Source organism: Rhamphochromis longiceps, linkage group LG15 (genome assembly GCF_057381845.1).
Source record: "Rhamphochromis longiceps isolate RC_006_pf linkage group LG15, R_longiceps_female_GT1.1, whole genome shotgun sequence".
Classification (NCBI taxonomy): domain Eukaryota; kingdom Metazoa; phylum Chordata; class Actinopteri; order Cichliformes; family Cichlidae; genus Rhamphochromis; species Rhamphochromis longiceps.
In genome coordinates this window covers 26,574,418-26,594,864 of record NC_140571.1, presented here as the reverse complement: position 1 = coordinate 26,594,864, position 20,447 = coordinate 26,574,418, and the positions used below count along the sequence as shown (strand labels likewise).

General features: G+C 41.5%; 1 protein-coding gene across 2 annotated transcripts in view; it reads right to left on the bottom strand.

The window, feature by feature from the left end:
* Window positions 1–10,891: 10,891 nt before the first annotated feature.
* Window positions 10,892–20,447, bottom strand: part of mei4 (meiosis-specific, MEI4 homolog (S. cerevisiae)) — a 76,694-nt gene continuing 67,138 nt past the window's right edge. For both annotated transcript variants that reach the window (XM_085382318.1, XM_085382319.1), the window contains one exon: window positions 10,892–13,353. In XM_085382318.1, coding sequence (XP_085238444.1) covers window positions 13,108–13,353 — 246 coding nt within the window. In that variant the 3' untranslated portion in view covers window positions 10,892–13,107. The remainder of the gene's footprint in view (window positions 13,354–20,447) is intronic.

Below are 20,447 nucleotides of genomic sequence, written 5' to 3'. Positions count from 1 at the left end.
CATCAGTGAGAACTTTGAAGATGAAACGAGGCTGGGTCTTCCAACATGACAATGATCCAAAACACACCGCCCGGGCAACAAAGGAGTGGCTCCGTAAGAAGCATTTGAAAGTCCTGGAGTGGCCTAGCCAGTCTCCAGACCTCAACCTCATAGAAAATCTGTGGCGGGAGTTGAAAGTCCGTGTTGCTCGGCGACAGCCCCAAAACATCACTGCTCTCGAGAAGATCTGCATGGAGGAATGGGCCAAAATACCAGCTACTGTGTGTGCAAACCTGGTAAAGACCTATAGTAAACGTTTGACCTCTGTTATTGCCAACAAAGGTTATGTTACAAAGTATTGAGTTGTATTTTTGTTATTGACCAAATACTTATTTTCCACCCTGATTTACGAATAAATTCTTTACAAATCCTACCATGTGGATTCATGGATGTTTTTTTCACATTCTGTCTCTCACCGTTGAAGTGTACCTCTGGTGCAAATTACTGACCTCTGTCATCATTTTAGGTGGGGGAACTTGCACAATCGGTGGCTGACTAAATACTTTTTTGCCCCACTGTATTAGGTTGTTCCCATGGGGGTCGAAACACACAGCAAAGGCCAAAATTAGCCTAGATAAATTGAAACTGAACTTTAGCAGTACCCGACATGCTTGGAGAAAAAAAATCTAATCATGGTCATTCTGTGTTGAAGTAACTTAGTGACTAATCAGCAGCTGCTAAAAAGTCATTCTGCTTCAAAGGGAAGGCTCTCTAAGAGGTTTGACAGTTCATTTAGGGTCACTTTTAACCTGTAAATGACATAATAAAAAAGAAAATTACTTAAGGTGGATTTTTTGTGTGTTCAAAATAAAAATAAGACAGCTATACTGTTTATTTTATACAGTTTGATTAAGGAAATATATTAGCTTTAAAACAATCTGGCTGCCGTGTAAGAAGGAATGAATTAAAATCAGATTCTGGCATTTATAGATATTTTACTCCACTGCATAACAATCCTCTGCTGCTGCTTCTGCTTACTCACATATGAGCCAACACTGTTTACAAGGAAAAGCAAACACTCTTCTTGTGCTGCAGGAAAGCTACAAGTAATTTCATTCTGCAAAACAGATTCAGTCTGGCAGGATTTTCAAATTCATTTCATCATCCTACCAATCCAGCTGCCCTGCACTGCAAATACACACTGTGTTTGGTGCTTTATTTCTAATTTTAATAGCCTGGAGCCTTTTGTAGGACATGTCAAAACAAGTACAGAAAAAAAGTATAGAAAATGTGAACACTAGTGTTGTTTCTGCATTTCACAGCCATACAGCTACAGTCGCCTACACCAGTAAATTATTTTGAGACAGAACTAGATGATCCTGGTATCAAATTTAGGTAAAAAGGACACCTGTCATACGTTCTCACTTGTTCTGAGTAGCCATCTATCCTTCGTGGTGATACAGCCAGAGGGTACCACATGTTACAGACAAGAAACTGGTACAGTTTTCTGACACTGGGGTATAGCCCATGACACCAATGTGCAAACTCTAGCCCACTCGTAAAGGTCAAAGATTTTTATAGTATCAAACTATAGATCAAGGGTCATTAATATACAAAACAATTGCTGATTCTGAGGGGATCAGATGGGAGCTTTGAATGACTCTATATCGAATGACACATTTATTGTGTCATAATTTAAAAACAATGAGCTGATGATACAGTTAATATTAAAAAGACTGTTTAGGAGAAACGGTTATTTTATTCCTTACTGTACAGAAGTGCAAGAGATAATGACAAAGCATTCAGTTCAGTGTAGATGTATAAATAAAAGTATAAACAATATATTCATTATTGTTGCATTTAATTTCTTTTATAAAGTGTTAATTTTAAGTGAAAAAAAAAACCCAGCAGCTAATATTCAAGAATCTAAGTGTGTCCGCATTTTGTAGAAGGACCCGGGATCGAGCCCTGAGGAACACCAAATGTTTGCGCAGTTGCACTAAAAAACACACAGTTTCACCTTACAGAAACTGATTTTAAGAACTTACCACGAAGTCTTATGATTTCCTCTCTGGTTTTCATCTGAAAGAAAAGTTGGACAGGTCCTCCTCTTTCTGACTGGTGGTATCAGGAAATCCTAGCTAATAGGTTTTCATGATGTAAGACAAAACAATCCTATTTTATTGTTTTAACCAATGTTAAAATATTTCAAGTCATGAAATGTGGATTTGCCTCCGTTTGCATTACCAGGCGCAAATTTCACATCAGCAAATGTGTACTTCCAGTCTGAGGTGCTAGAGTGGCTTATTCATACACAAGGTTTCCTCCGGAGGCGGAGCTTGACACACCTGATTATGGCATTATTGAGACATATGTCACTCCTGACTTAGACTGAAGAGAAAATAAAAGAAAACCCAATTTAGGAAGTATAAAGTTCCCACCTGCACGTTATGCCTGGTCTTCTGGCTCCAATGGACTCACAATCAAACAGAACTTTAATCTGCAAAAACATGTACAATTGGACTAGCTACATTGTTGAACCAACAATACAACAGCACAGGTGTTAATCTTGAGAGTTTTTAGCAGGTAAATCACACTGAAAAAAAAGAAGTATTTTTGTAGTGGTGAGAATAATATCCCCTATTCTCCTGAGTGAAATAGGGGACATCAGTATAGTTCTGAGGTATTCAGGTGGTTCATTTTCACCTGCAGGAGTTTCTGTAGGCTCTCGTAATATGCTTTTTTTTTTCCATGGAGGAAATTAATTAGTGAAAACTGTAAACAGCTTTTTAAACTCCCCACATAAATGTCCCACAGAAAAGAAGCAGAAAGAAAGTCTGTCAACCATCCAAGAATTACAAATGCCGCAGATGACAAACTCAGAGAGAATGATTCAGAGCTTTGACAGCCTGAAAGAGGAGAGTCTGCAAGAGGTTTTTATCTATGCATTAGCGGGTCGTTATCATTCCGTGGGTTTGAAATAATGTTTGTGGCATGAATAAGGCACGGCGGGACCACGGAGCGACGTTCAGAGCCAACTTTATTTGATTCACGTCACACCACACCACCACCAACCCCTGAGTCCCCGTGTTTTAACACGGCGGGCGTGATTGCGGATGCCCCACCACAATGTTGTTTTGTCAAAGCTGCTGGAGAGTCTCAGTTATGCACACCATGTACTTTGGAGGTGGTGCATGACACACAGGGTTATGGTATTACTGATATGAGGCTGTCACTCACAACTTCTCATTTTCCAATGCAAAGGTGGCGTGTTTTTCACCAGACCAGCGGGTTTTCCTAAAACCAGATTTGGCAAGGAAAGAACATTTTGACACACCTTTAGGTGGATGAAGTCCATCATCTCCTGACTGATGACACCTGATGAAGAGAAATGTCTTGGATTAATGGTCCTCAGAAATTTCCCCCAATGTTTCCCCAATGTTCATTAATGTTTTTCCCCTCTTTTCTGGGAAATCTGAGGTATTTTTTCATCAGGGTGGCCCTTTATTCAGGTAATAATAAAGATGGGGTTCCAGGAGTCCTAAATAGACCACGAAAGTCCCCAGAAATATAAAGCTGAAATCCATTTATCGGGTCTAAATTAGATTCAGGTGCAGAGTGGAATTAAGATGAATGAAAACATTCAGCTGGCTTTTCGAATCAATCATCTACTTGCAGGTCTTACTTGAAAACTTCCGGACTGGAGATGCGGTCTCCGGGTGGGGGAAGCTTTTTAACAAACATGCACTCAGCCGCTGTGGCGGTGGGACTGGCATCACAAGCAACACTTCCTGCTGACTGTGTTATTGACAGTATGCATCCATTACTGGTTGTGCTCCTGATAAATGAGTGTCATTAATGAGGAGTGGACAGCACCTGGTACTGATGGTCACAATCAGCCTCTGGAAAGACTGAGAGCTAGCCAGCAGGAAGCCGTGGAGGACAGATGCTGGCTGTCAAATTAGCCTAAATTAAAGATAAAATCATCCATTTACCAGAGAGGATGGATTCAGACGTGTAAATCAGATTCAGAGGCACAAAGCCTCAGCTATTTTCCTTTTTTTTTATTCTAACACAGATTTAACACGGAAAACACGGAGGTCGTGTTGGTGGCTCTACGATGGAGCTTATGATGAATCGGTGTTTGGAGTCTGACTCTGTGTTTATACTGTTGGTCATTTGATCACGAGTTCTAAGCTAACATAGTTAATATGGCTGCCTTTTAATCCAAGAGCAGAAGAGAGGCAGTGGGGCGTTCAGGAGAGAGCATTGATTTTGTCGCTCCACCGAAAGGTTTGAAGCAAGCAAGAGAGCTAGAGAAGATCTCATTTTTTAAATTAAGTTACAATAAACTCACACATTGGCAATAAAATGTTTAATACATGAAAAAAGGTAGCAAAAGGTGAGCCATTTCTAAAATGAGCCGCTGAGATGACAAAACTATGACAGTGAAAATGAGATTTCCTTTCCCAACATGACTCGGTCACATCATGATAAACAAAAGAAATGAGAAATGTGAGCACTTTCCCTGGCTGGTATTTGCTCGACAGTGTGTGCGTTACTAAGAAAAGCTTTATATACTGAGATTGATTGACATCATCTCTTCCCCTGTGTATTTCCACTGATAAGCTGAGACACAAACTGAACGTGACCGGGGTGGAAATTGTGCTGCAATATTCCAGTGATGCAAAAACCTGTAAAATTAAGATGAATGAGCAGAGTCATCCTGAATTTACAGCTTGCTAAAGCACATTACATTCATCAGCCTGACTGTGTTCCCACAGAGCAACCATGGGAATAAGCGGAGGCAGTCACTATGTTTGCACTGACTTGACAGCAGGTTATTAGGGGGAAACAGAAGGCTACAGGGACACTGGCGGATACGGATACAGCTGAACACGTCTGCTTGAGTTAAAGACACTTTCTGTTATTACATCAGGGTGCAGCGGTTTACACATAGTAAGAAGTTGCAGTGAGTAGCTGGTTCCCCAGTGGTTGAACGCTCTGAGCGACTATTTTCGACTCCAAGACACAAGGTGGGAGCCAACCAATCTCTAACCTTTTTTCCTATTGTGGCCTGCTTTGGACTGACTGCAGTCACTCTCTCAATGTTTTTAGATTACTGCTGTTTTTCTGCAATAAGGGATTCGACTTGCCTGGTCACCATTGGGCTGGAGTCTCCTTATATAAAAGCGAGGTTGCCAAGTTTGCTGTAACACAAAAATTTGTGGACGAATTTCTGAACATCTGTTTCACATTTAGGAAGCTCGGGCTGGATTTTGAACCAAAGTGGTTAATAGGAATTTCTGTGCATCTAGACAGCAACAAATTTGTGATTGTCACCAACTTCTCACATTTAATTCACTTTTTATCACAAATCGATTGCATGTGATTCTAACCTGACTCCATTCAATTGTAAATTTATTACTATTTTATCAAAATCTTAACACATCAAATTTCTCAATAACTTTATCTCTGACCTGTCTGGTGTCTAAATCCAATTGAGAATCTGTGGCAAGATCTGAAAACTGCTGTTCACAAATGCTGTCCATCTAATCTGACTGAGCTGGAGCTTTTTTGCAAAGAAGAATGGGCAAGGATTTCAGTCTGTAGATGTGCAAAGCTGGTAGAGACATACCCTAAAAGACTGGCAGCTGTAATTGCAGCAAAAGGTGGTTCTACAAAGTATTGACTCAGGGGGCTGAATAATTACGCACACCCCACTTTTCAGTTATTTATTTGTAAAAAATGTTTGGAATCATGTATGATTTTTGTTCCACTTCTCACGTGTACACCACTTTGTGTTGGTCTTTCACGTGGAATTCCAATAAAATTGATTCATGTTTATAATAATAACATTGCATTTATATAGCGCTTTTCGGGGCCCTCAAAGCGCTGTACAATTCCGCTATTCATTCACTCTCACATTCACACACTGGTGGAGACAAGCTACAGCTGTAGCCACAGCTGCCCTGGGGCAGACTGACAGATGCGAGGCTGCCATATCGCGCCATCGGCCCCTCTGGCCAACACTAGTAGACGGTAGGTGAAGTGTCTTGCCCAAGGACACAACGACCGAGACTGTCTGAGCCGGGGCTCGAACCGGCAACCTTCCAGTTACAAGACGAACTGCCAACTCTTTGAGCCACGATCGCCTACATGTTTGTGGCTGTAATGTGACAAAATGTGGGAAAGTTCAAGGGGGGCCGAATACTTTTGCAAGCCACTCTATATATAAAATGTATTGAACTGTACTCTGTTAGTGAAACAATACACAGGGACCAAGATAAATAACACAAAAAGTATTTAATCAACGTATTCAGATTTCAGCTCAGTGTAAAAGTCTTTACTGCTCTTACTTCCATACACGTTAGTTTCATTTCTCAATGTCAGTGTGCATTCTCAAACAGAGCAGATAAGATTCAGGTGATTTAATGAAAACAAAATGCTATGTTGCAAGAAGGAAAGTAAAAGGTTAAAAAACAAGTGACAAACCTGACAGAACAACAGTGAAAGTTAGTGCATGTGAGAGGCAGGTGATGAGTTCTAGTCTTTGGAGCTTCCAAACCAGGGGTGTCAAACATAAGGGCTAGGGGCCATCATTGTTCTGACAATCTGGCCCTCTGGACAGTTTTGGAAAATATGAAGGAGGGCATAGATCTGAGACTTCATAGGTTTTCCTTACTGATAAAGACCCTTCCTATGGACATTCATACTACAAAGAAAGTAAATGAGTAATAGATAAACAAATGACAGAAACTTCCTGTTTTTCCACTATCCACAACAGAAATGTATGACTCTTGCAGTGGATTCACTGTAGGAAATTTAAATTAAAGTGTAAACATACACGGCAGACCCAGTGGCATTTTGATGCTTTTTATTAATGCTTTGACGGTTGCTGTCCACAATACTCACAGAGCTGCAGCTCTCCCGCTGCCGACTCAACATTATCACAACAACAACGCCAACCACAGGACCCAGTACAATATTTAATTCGGCGGGGCGTGATTGCGGATGCCGTGCAGGTGCGTCCGCCTCCTCTGCACGGCACCGCAGACCACGCCCCGCCACATAAAGTCTCTGAAATTGTGTCAGGTAACACAAATTTTCAGTTTTGCGCAGACTGTCATTGCCCAGAACAGTCTGCGCAATGAGGTCACAGACCTTTTCTTATAATTTTGATGAGGGTCATCGATGGGCAAAGACAAACGGCATCATACGATGGGAAGAAGAAGAACAGACCAAACCTCAGCCACAAGAACACCTTACATGATCCATCCACAACATGAGGTCATTCATTAATATGCTGCTGCATGGTTTGGATAACTGGCTGTGAAAGTCCTGATCCTGAGCTTCATGTCCATACGGAAAGAGCGTTACTTTTCCAAGTCTTCAAATATCTGGTGTCCAGGCCACTGTGTGCCCAATTTTTAATGTTTATAAATCATAAATCAATGTAAGAAAGCAAGCACTTTGTTTTTTACCAGATAAATCACATTTATCTGTCTTCTCACGCAGAGAGAGACTAACATCAGTTCAACGAGCACCTTGCAGCCCAGTTATTAATATCCTTTCAAGGTCCCAATTTGGTGTGCCAATTACTCTCTGGTAATAAAATGATTCGCTGCAGTTACAGTTGATTTCTGAATCATCTGTCATATAAAGCCACAGACTGAGCATCTGGAAGTTCAATCAGCTCCCGGATCAGTCAAGGTCACAACAACTCAAGAAGTCATCTTTATCAGTCTAAATGGATCAACCCCCCAGCCCCAGCCCTCACGGATATAAAGAAAAAGTCTTTATACCTCCCATTTGACTCCCTTTAAACCTCCTTTGCATCCAAAATGTGCCAACACATAAAGGCTTAATCCTCTTCTCTTGCTCAGAGGATTCAGATGCATGTTTCTTTGAATCAGTTCTCTCACAAATTCAATTCTCTCTGTATTTATGGTGATCCTCATGTTAGCCTCCATGCTGTCTTTTCTCTCTTCACTTGTTCTGCTGCTTAACTCCATTTTTGTCATCCTTTCAAATACAGATTTGATGAAGCATGTGCTGAATTTAATAAACCTGTAGAAAGCTCAGAAACCTCCAACTTCACATTTCTGACCTTTACACCACTAGATGGTTTTAAGTATTTTCCTTACCTATAACAGCAGTGACAGAACATATGGAAAATTAGCTTCAGATCAATCAGGGTTGTGTAGTTTGAAGAAGTCAGAGCTCATAAATTATCCAATCCCAATGGGAGAGTGTGGATAAAGCTTAGTGATGCATTATTTACACAACCTGCTCAGTTTCTGTGGGGCTTTCCACACTAAGCCGTCTCACAGCCTCACTGATTTATGCTCTTGCACCCGAACTTCAAGCTCTCTGTGCTTTTCATCATCCCTTCAGTATTTCACGGTCAGCCCGTCCAGCAACTGCCACAAACTAGATTCATCTCCGTCACAACAACTCGCAAATAAATAAGCATAGACACACTTGAGGGTGCAGCTTTTTGACCCAACAAACGCCATGAAATTACCAAAAACTTGCCTCTAATGGTTTTCACTTCTCCACACCGAAGAGGATACCCCATACAACTTCAGCAGTACAAACTTAAATCAAGCCTTGTGAGGCTGCAATGCATCTCTTTGAGTCTTCAGTTTGGAGTCTTCATTATGGTTATAGGGTTGCACTGCCTCCCCCACCGCTCAGTGCAAATCACAGGGTTTAACGTCCCTTATTTTCCCTCAGTACATCACTGTAAATAATAATAATGATGATAATAATAATAATAATAATATTACAGGCAGTCAAAGTTGTTGAATTAATGATAAGTGAAAAACAATACATCACTTATATTCCTCAGAGAGGTTTGGTCTGCTGCCTAAAGTACCACTGCTCCTTCAGAGGAAGTATAAGAAAACATTTCTTCTGCCACGCACGAAAACTAAACATATTTACTGCTGTAACCAGACTATATTTCCCACTCACACACTCGTGATCTTCATGACTCACACGATGGGAGGCGGGAGCATCGTCTCTCAGGACGACATTTGAGGTGGTAAAAAATATTGGGAATCCCCATCAGGTGTCAGAACTGAAGAAGCCTTTTGTTATCCAGGCACCTGTTTATTTGGCATTTTATTCTGCCTCCACAGTCTTCTCCTGAGGTTTTGCAGATATGTGACCACCAACTACGTAACTTTGACCTGTTTGCCATTTTCAGTGTGTGAGAAGCAAGGTAGGCTAGAGTAGGCTCCAGTCACACAGGCCTAAAGTCTGATCTGCAACCACCTGGCAACCAGTGGTCATTGGGGGACAAATGTATATTTCCGACTGTTTTGGCTGTTAGCATACCGCTGCAGTCATAGATTGAATGGAAGCAATAGACTCGTCCACAAACACGGAAACTAAAAGTTTTGCCTTTGAAAAAGTTTGCCTTGCACTTTCTTGAGTTGTTAGCAACCATTTGCAGATAAAAATGAAAAACCAGGCAATCTTCTAACAACGCCAACATGCCTTCTTGGGAACTGATTTCACCCAGCAAGAGCCAGAAACCTCCAACAACTACTGCCAACCAGAATAAATGTCTCCTCAGCCAGCGTTTGAATCGCATCCAATATGGCACACAACCCTTAATTCATGTCGTGTGAGAAATCTCAATACACGCAGATGTCATTTTTCAAACACAGGTATTGCCCCCTGGTCGCCATTAAATAGAATGCAGATTTCAGGAACTTCAGCAGAGGCAGTGACACTAATATTTACAGACATTATCCAGTCGAAAGACCAAACAGAGCCTGAACCAAACAACTCCTTTATGATTCGAATGGCCAGCTAATATAGAGCTTAGATAACGTCAAAGGAAAGAAGATGAAACTAATGTTTGTCCAATTACTAACTTTGAACCTTTGCTGGAAGCATGCAAGAGGAACCACATCACAACAGGGGCAAATTTTCATGTAAAGCTAAAAAGCTAATAAAGTTTGAAGATTTAGAAAGTGCAGACATGTAAAAAGAAGAACAAATGATTCAGGCTCTATATGCTAAACACAAATAAACCAGGACCAGCCTCTGAACTTCTCATGTTATGAAGTCATTTTCCCATCATCCATCATTGGGAGTGCCTCTCACTGGGGTACTCAGCTGATGACCCAATCCGCCATGCCTGCGCCCGTCAAACACCCCCAACAGGAAGAGACGTATCCACCTCTCCACAGAGGCACATTAACCAGCAGCGCACGTATGAGCGACCCAATTTTCTTTTTTCTAATGCGAGCCCTATGCCTGGTTTGCTGTTCTCAACAGGATATGAAAGATGAGGAGATCACAGACGGAGAGGGCCAGAAGCCTGCAGCAAACACAATAGGAGCGATGGTATCGATGACGTACCAGGAAGCTTATTTAGCCGCGCTCGTGCCCAAATTATTATTTCACACGCCGAATGAACAGCAGGGGAGAGAGCAGCACTGCTGATGGAGCCTCTCGGCTTCCCGAGGAGGGAGTTGGAAACCGAACGATGGCAGCCCACATCATTAGGATGCTGACAGAGATACAGCCTCCATTAGAAGAATCCGATACCAGAGACAGTCAGGGAGTCATTTACACTCCACATAATAGAGCACGTCTCCTCTGACTTTTTAAAACCTCGTTTTAGTCCCTCTACATTTTTCCCTTCCTAAAATTCAGAGAGAGAGATGAGTGGATGTAAAAGTCAAATAATTTCCATCAGCCGTAACATTTACAATAATTTCACTGTAATAACCACAGTGAGTTCTATTTTCATTTATTTTTGACTGCAAATTAAAATCGGAAAAACTATCGGAAAACTAAGCCATTACTTAAGTCCCAAAACATGCAGTTCCTCTGAGGGTCTCTAACAGTGCCTGAGTCCCCACAGGCACACATGTTAAGATGTCCAATCTTACCATAGAAATAAACTTGTTTACAGCCTAATAAAAAAAACAACCTGTTACTAGTTTCTATGTATAGTTTGCCTGTTAATCAGAGGCAGTGATTTTTTTAATAACGCAGCCTTAAACTTTGCATTATTAGGGCCGTGACTGTTACAATCATCAAAGATTGTGCTCCAATTTTAGTGAATAAGGAAACTTAGTTAGCACTAATTATCAGCCACAGCGTATGGACACAGTTTAGTTTTGATCACTTCTGGCATCAAAACAACTAACATGGTGGATTTAACGCCGAAGCTGATGTTTGTAAGCCGTCAAACACATCAATTCCCTTTGTGGATGACGGAGGAAAGGAAAACTTGAAGCTCATAAACGACTAACCATTATTTCATCATTATCCAATGCATTCTGGGAAATAGGATCCCTCTGTTTTATTATCCAGATGGACTATTAACCTGCAGGAAACAAAAACTGAAGCTTGATTGCAGTTTGAGCTTAACTGGCCAAAATGAAACCAGAAAACAAAACAGCTCCTATACACTGCCTACAAATGGTTTGTTTTAAGTGATCAGCCACGTAATGTCTTTGTTTCAGAAAGAAAAACTTTTCTCATTAGTTAAAATGTATTTATTAGATATTCTGTAAGTCTTAAAAACTCAAGTTGGTGCAAACTTCTTTTTAGGTTCATGAAGATGTTTTCAGCCTGCACAGAGATATGGTTATGCCCGGCTCGCTAAGGACATAAAGCAGATTCCTTTGTTAAGTATAAACTGAGGAAAAGAAGGACAAAAGAAAACTACGTGCTAACCTATAACCAACACGTGACTGAAATTAGAAATAACTACAAACCAAAGCAGAAAGATGACCTAAGTGGGGCGCCAGAAAGGCACCAGCTTTCTGGGAGGAGAGAGAGTGAGGAGCTGCCATCTTGGAACGATATCAGCTCATATAGGCTCCCAAACAAGTGAAGTTCTTTTTTCCTAAAGAATGGGAGGGGCAGTTAATGAGGACCCGGACAGAAAGAATCAAAACAAATGGATGGATGGATGCATGAATGCTTCACCTTTTATCTGAAAGGCTTCTTTAGTTATCAAAGCTGATGAGGAGTTTGAGATAATGAACCTCTAGTGGGGTTGTCATCTTGAGGTGTTGCCAACCTATCAGGGTCACATGGGCCTAATCTAAGGCTGCCATGACCTGGAAGACAGCAAACCCACGGGGACCTGCTGTACATGGCCTTTAATAATAAATGGTACCATTCATCATGAGTCATTCATAGTCTTTACCCAAACGTTAACAGCGTGGCCTAAACCTGTAGAGGAGTTTAAAGACCTCCAGAACGTTTCATCTATTCCATGTCAGATTTTTAATGGATTCATTTTATACCTGCGTTAAGAAATACATGAATAAAATGGATGGATCAAATTATCAGATCAAAGTTTAAACACTTGCCTTCCAACAGCTAATAAGTTTCACAGACCTGCTCTGACTCTGTTAAACACCAAAAGCTCTGATATCAAAGGTCAAGAGCTCCAGTCATTATTCACAGAAATAAAGCGGGTCTGTGTCGGCTTCACGGGGAAATCAATCCTATTAGCGCTCACCGTGAATCATTTCAATTATGTTTCAGTGTCATTCATCCAAAGACAAACACTTTAAAGTCCAGCAAATCCCCACAGAGCTCATAATGAAATACTGAGACAGTTAATGTTTTTGTACCACTTAGCAGAATAAAGACGCTTAAAAAAAACAGACTCCAGTAGAAACATTTCACACATTTTTGGTGGTTTTATCTAAAGTGATAGAAGGAAAATATATTATCTCCTGACACAGGAGCTAACGCAGATAAATTCATTACAAATAGATCAAATTAAGGCTGTAAATAGAGAAAAATACTTGCTATGTGTTTTTAATTTTTTAATATGTCTGTGAGACTTCTGTGTATGGGAGGGTTGGGGTCGTCTACCAATGCCAATTAAAGCCTTTCTTTTTTTACAATAATAGGGTGTGCTGGAGCTCTGTCTGCTGCACCATCTGACGCCTTTGGTATTTGTGGCAAATAAATGATGTGTTTTGGTTAAGAAACTACAGTGTGTGCCCGCTGTGGCACAAAGAAATGAGATATCTGAAAATAAAGCACTCAAAGCGATACATTTATTTAATGTTTGGGGGTTTTTTTGTCAGATTTTTTGCATTAAGAGAAAGGAATAATGTTTCCAGACATATCCTATCTGCTCAGAGGGGTGAGGAGACCTCGTATCCCCCACATTCGGATGGAAAATAACGGAAACTCATCGGACAGGAGGAAGACTTGCTGCTCCACATGGCTCAGGAATTCCAACTGTTCCGGGCCCACCTCGACCCTGTGCGCCACCTCGGGTTTCTGCAGGAGCTCCTCCAGGACGGTGAACAGGTAGCATGACTTCTGGTACCGGTCGACGGGAAACGTGTCAAGCACCGAGCCGTCACGCCCCTGTAAAGGAAAATTAGTTTAACCAAAACTCGAATCTATGAAAGGACCAGTTTCCTGTGTGAGGTTTAAGGTCAGAATTCAGCACAAAACAAGGAGTACTTGTTCCACTCACTTCACTCACTGTTACAGCGATACAAATCTCATCAACATGAGGGGAGAAACGCGGCAAAAAGATGAACAAGGACAAGAAGAGGGGCAAGAGGAAAGACAAGGATGAGAAGACAGAAGATGATGATGAAGAGGAAGGAGAAGGAGGACATGAAGAACAAGCAGGAGGAGATAATTTTGTATTGTTGATCTTTTTAAACGGGGGGTTTCCAAACTGGTCTCATGTGATAAAGGTCTGCGTAAGGTGCTGGCAGGTCTCAGACATGACAACAGCGAGACGAGCTGTCGCAACTCATCCTCGTTTTTAAGGAGACAACAACAACAAAAAAGTAATTTGAAATATTTTAGCGTCAATTAAGGGCTTATTTTCAAACTGAGATCATTGACTTTGAAGACTTGAAGGATCTGCAGGAGCCCAAATGATTATTAAAAGAACTGGAGCACTGGGGTAATCCCTGAGACGATGGGTTTTTAGATGATGAAACAACAAATACTCGTACCACGAGTTATTTAACTGCAGATGAAAGATGAGAAACACGAGATCCGACTGTTTTCAGAGCACAAACTGAGTGAAAGGAAATACAACACACAACAGCTCAAATCAAAACGTAATTATTCAAACCAGCAGAAGCTGCCGCATCTCATACCAACTACATCCCAGTGAGAGAGAGAGTGTGTGTGTGTTATTTGCATGTCAAAGTTGGTGTGTGAGGGATATCACAAAGAAAAACAAGCGCCAGATGGCTGTCAGGTATTCCTCCTGGCAAAAACCTTCAGAGAACCGACAGGATGTGACAACAACACCCTCTTAACCCCACACACATACACACGCACACACACACAAACACAAACACAAAGGCCCGGACCCCATCAGCATCAGGTCAGCAGCCATTTTTTAAAATCCCGATTCATGTTTTTCTGCCTGAAAGCTCTCCAGCTTCTCCTCTGCTGACACAAAGAGACAAAACATTGAGAGACACACAGATTCACCAAAAACACATAAACTGTCAAAAAATCATTGAAATATTTCAGGGAAATGTGAAATTGTGAACACTTCAAATATGTCATCTTCCACTGTAACAACTGTAAAAATCTAAATCTTTGGGATCTCTGGTCCTCCGGAAGCGCTGATTCTGTGGAGACTACGGATCAGGAACACTTCCAGAAATCACTGAACACAGATGCCATCAAATTTAAAGTGACTTCAACTGTTTCTCAGTGTAAGCATCTGATGCTTTGTGCGTTGTACTGTGAATAAATATTTATATTTTCCAAAGTGTCCCAACATTTTTGGGATCCTGGGTGTATTTTAACTTCCGCTCACGCAGAATACTAGAACTGTGTTTTTGTTGTTGTTCATTACTTGAACTCACTGAATTAAAAATGCCTCTGATAGTCTGACTGGAGAAAGGAAAAAGCCAATTTCACCATCACCAAATAAGATAATATTTAGTCGTTGTTGGGTCTGTCTAGCACAGGCCCACCGCTGGAACGAGACAGTTTAACTACACAGCCAAAAGCATTGAACAGCAAGTAGGCAAAGTTCTTCGTGTTACTCATGCATGAGGGAGACCTGCCTGGAGCCAAGTGTCGTTCCACCCACTTGACCTCCGCCAGACTCTCAGCCAGGTTCCCCATAGCACTCCTGTTATTGTGGTTTACATGAATATGCATTGGTTCATTAACATATAACATCTTACATAGGTATACTTGTCTGTGTGTGTGTGTGTGTGTGTGTGTGTGTGTGTGTGTGTGTGTGTGTGTGTGTGTGTGTGTGTGTGTGTGTGGGGTCAGAGTGTGACCCCATAAATGACTTCCCTAAATCTGGAAGTCCAGCAGTTCATCTAAACAAAAGGCACCTAGCCTAAAACGGATAAGTTTATCCTACCATAAAACAATAAGACAAGAATGTGGGTGTGAATGCCAGAGTGCTCTGGAATGCACACAAAGTCTTTGCAGACAACTAAGGATCACACATCCTATCACTACACAATCGATTATACACCTCCAAGCATATATGGTTAAATATTTCTAAGCATAAATGACAATAAACAATACAAATCTAACAGTCGTGATGAGTTGCTTAATCACTGCGTCACATTTCTGAGATCAGAGCTCCAGAAACACCTGCAGGTACATTTAATCGTTCCACCAACACATTTAAACCCAAGCAGCTACAGCACTTTAACTAACTAACCTTTAACTTGTATAGTTATAAAAATGTCAGTAATTCCTGAAGAGTTCATGAAAAACTTTTGTTGAACTCCTTGAATTAAAGCCAAAAAATTCTTGACTAATTTAAAATCTACTGTGGTGTTGTACAAAGGCAAAGCTACAAAAAATCAGTTAAAATCCTAAAACGTAAGAATTTAAATGTATTAACCCTTTCACGCATAGTGGTGACTACAGTGGACAGCTAGTCAAAGACTGTTCTCTTGTATTTGTGTCAGTGTTAATGGTATACTTGCACATAAACCACAACATTGGACAGCGATGTGTCACTCCACACCCTGCCACCCACTGGTCGTTTAATGTAACTATAGATGTATGACATGTTTCATGGTAATGAAAAGAGCTCCCAAAAAGCCAGCTGAAGCTGAATTACAACCGATAAGACACTGTTAATAAACAGATTCAGGGAACACTCGATCGGCTCAGTACAACACAAAGTCAGGGATATCAAACCACTGTTAATCCATTTCAGCTGCTTTCATCCAAACTGACGTGAAAACAGATGAACAGGAGAGGGAACAACAAACCAACCCTCACTTCTGCAGGTGGTGGTCACAGACCGCTGCATTTTCTTCACTGATTTTTCTTAGTGTCCTCTACGTCACCTTCAGCCTGTTCAGCTTTATGTTAGCACAGGAAGTCCAGCTTATCCATACGTGTCACCTGAAGAAGGTTTGCCAAGTGTCCTGGCACAATCACGGGGGTGTGAAGGAGACACCAGGAGGCACCAGTAGGGATGCGAGCTCCACCGAGGCTCAGGGTGAAATAAAGGATGTTTATTATGATCCGTAAATCATGCAAAGCTACTCTAATAGAATCCAAGAGTAACAATACAAAGCTGGAAATGTTTAATGTTTATAGCTCGTTGGAGGGCTCACACATAATGATTATTCAATATGTGCTGTGCTGTTTCCAGACTGCACCACACACATGCAAAGCTCATGCTTATGTAACTGTGCTGTTTATTTAGAGGCATGTCAGTCAGTGTGAGCGTGACAGCAGGTTACAGTCCTGTTAGCTCTGCGTCTGAACCGTGAATTTATGGTATGCACATACTCACAGCATGTGGTTATATTTAGTGGAACACGAAGAGGCCGCAGATATTCGCACAATCGGCCGTCAGCGGCTGTCAGCAAGATGGAGACGGTTTCATCTGATGTGGTGAACACAGGCGTGAAGGCAGAGACGAGGCTTCGCAGGTCTTTGCTAGAGAGGCGACTCAATCCGCTCTGAGTCCTTCCTCTTTCACGTCGTTGTGCCGCCGACAGGCTTTGGTCTACCATCCGTTTAAAACCAACAAACCAACCAAGTGGTGAAGCTGAGACGAGGGAATGAAAGCGGTTCACACAGAGGGATAAGTGCAGAGAGAATATCATGATTAATTTTTAAAAGAACCTCTCGCTTTATACCAGAAAAACAACCAAAGCTCTGCACTGATCTCAGGAGGGCTGTCAACCAGTGTTTCATAATTTGATTATATAATCAGTTAAAAAAAAAATTTGACATTCAGCTGTGAAATTAATATTCAATCGTGGGGGGGAAAGCAGCTCGCACAACTGCTGTCTGTCTCCTGAGCAGCAAAGTGGAAAACCTGACAGAAATACATGGAGCTATTCAAACATAAAAAGTCCTGCTCATTACCTGCAGATGAGCCGGCCCTTTGTTGTGTTACACCCCTCGAGTGAGAACGTTCTGTTATTGTTTAATCTAAATGCGGCGTTTGATTAGTGAGAGTGGACCAGCACTGGTAGCTAATCACTGAATGCAAACGTCTGTGTTTGGAGCATACTAACAACACCAGGAGAGTCAGAGCATTAAAGACTATTAGTGCATCAGCTCGGCCAGCAGGTCCATCGCCTGAGTGAAATACAGCAGCTGTGGATGAGAGCAGAGCTCAGGCTTACATGCTGCTTGATTAACTGCTGTTTGATATCGGACACATTCAGCGTCTGATTTCAGATTTTCAGTTCAGTCTTAAGGCTACATACGTCGTTGCATTTACCCTCAGACTTACACTCAGGTCATTTTCTCCAGTTTGCATAAAAATGTTATGATAAAAAGTTTGGACACATATATAACGGTGCCTGTGAATTAATCAGTTAAAATTAGAGTAGTAGAAATCTGTTCTATTCTATTCGGGTTAGACCGTCAACTTTTTGTTTTTGTGGCACAGCTTGTGATATTTGCTAAGTCAAGCATAAAAGTGAAAATAGCATTTACTTCATTTTTGTGACAAAGAATTTACAAAAAGTATTCTGTTTTATTTGAGTATTAATGTGAAATATAACTATGTACGATTCAAAAATGATCACTACATAGTTTTTGTGCTATAAATTTTTTTGTTTTCTTTTTAACGCTCAACTAAAGGACTTTGAATGTTTGAATGTTTTAATATGCAAAATGTCAATCACACTTCGGGCTTCACATGAAGCCGCTGACTGTAGTTCTGTTATTACCTTCACTGAGTTTATGTAACAAAGATATGACCTATCTTTGTTCACCTCTGTCAGTGCGCCCCAGGGTGGCTGTGGCTACAAAGTGTGAATGTGTGTGTGAATGAGTGGATGAGTGGTTGTGTAAAGCGCTTTGGGGTCCTTAGGGACTAGACCTCCTCTGACCACTGGTGGTGGTCAGAGGGCCCGGTGGCGCCTGTGTCCGGCAGCCTCGCCTCTGTCAGTGCGCCCCAGGGCAGCTGTGGCTACAATGTAGCTTGCCATCGCCAGTGTGTGAATGTGTGTGTGAATGGGTGAATGACTGAATGTAGTGTAAAGCGCTTTGGGGTCCTTAGGGACTAGAAAAGCGCTATACAAATACAGGCCATTTACCATTTACTCTCTTGTAATTAGCACAGGCCTAAAAACAACCAGACCTAATCACTGTTGATGAAGTCCAGTTATTTTCATTACTACCCATCACTGGTTCAGCTAACCGACTTGCGGTTTAATTGATAGAAATCTAACATGACAAACCGGCCAGAGGACACACAGAGGGGCTGCTAAACTGTTCGCGAGTTCAATCAGTCAACTTATTGGGGAAACATTTCAGTTCTAACAAGGTCACCAAAAAAACAAAGTCAATAATTTAATGGCTCTTATATTTTGACTCATCAATATCAGTGAAATCCATCAGCCTAAAAGAAATACTGCAGGTGATACAAAACCAATCAATTCGAACAAACCGACAAGGAATTCGTGGTCTCTGGGTCCTCCTTCAGGAAAGTCACAATCTCATTTGTGGGCTTTGGACTGTTGATAAGAGGAAAACAATAAAACCCAACTTTTACCTTTGAAATATGTGCAACCTGAATGGTTTATTGTCTGCAGACCTGTGCGTCCACCAGATTTAAACCTCTGTAAAGGAGAATATACCACGACTTTCATTTGACAACAACAAAGCAACGTCAAGGAGGTCGAGCAGCTTTATGCCCGTGAGGTTGGCGAGATATTCCATTTTAATCTCCAACCTGTCAAACACTCACATGCCCATGAAATTTATGAAGCCATGAAGCGAGATTCAATGAACGGCAGAAATCGATAACTGGAACGAGGATCCAGAGGGAGCGGTGATGGAGCATCTGCGAGGAGCATATAGAAACATAACGGGGGCTCGAGCTCCGCTGCAGGAGACAGAAATACTTTCAGAGGACCTGCTGGGCCTCCTCCTATCAAATCTGATTAAGAAAATCAACAACCTCCCAAAGTTTCTACATTTACTCCAATAAAACTCATTTTTCAGGGAGTTTAATGTTTCTTTAGTCACAGGCTGTATTTTACAAAACAACAAAATCAACTTCAGGCTTCATTCAGTGAGCCAAGAAACTCATCAGGAAAGCGCTTGCTGAGGTCACAGAGCAAAAGTGTCAAGATCTGCGGAGGCAGATCGTGCGGAAATGTGTGTAATGGACCCAGGTGCGTACACAAGTGAGTAGACGGGAGTGAACTTAACAGAAAGCGAGCCTTTATTATGGCTGGAGACAAGGTGTACAAACAAAGCAAGGATAGCGTGGCTAGGCTATAAGTAAACTGGGAAAACTACTACTGTGACAAACTAAGGAAACTCAGAGACTATGATGTTCGCTGTAAAGACTGACCGGGAAAACATGGAGGTGAGAACACAGACGACGCGACACAGACTGTATGAAACACAGAGTCTAAATACACATGAGGGATGATCAGGGGAAGTGGCCACACATGGGAGCACAGCTGACACACATGAACCTAACGACAGGACAGGAGGAGTGAAACTGAATACACTGACAGTGAATACAGACTTTCAAAGTAAAACAGGAAACATGGAGATTAGACATGACACATGAACCGGGGAGACTTAGTACAGGGGAAGATGACATAAACAACTAAGGAACAAAACTAAACTGCAGTCTAGAAATTAACTAGGTGAACTAAGCTAGGTGCAAATGAATACAGAAGATACATGGAACTCAAATACTGGGTCGCTTGACCCAGGACCATGACAAAAAGCACCTAGGGCCTTTCTGCAACAACAAGAATCGCCCCCTGCTGGTCATTAAAAATAATACCAGTTTAAAGCACTGAAAAGCTTCATTTTTCAGAATCTGAAGCTGCATCCAGCTTTCGGCATCCACCCACTGGTTAAAGGAGCCTCAGCATTAGCTTTGCGGCTGCTGCCATGTTAGTTTCAGTTAGAGGTCACAGAGTTATTGAACAACTGTCCACCATGTTTACATTAAAGTCTCTGCAAAGACACAAATTGGTGGCAGGAAAGGTGAACATATG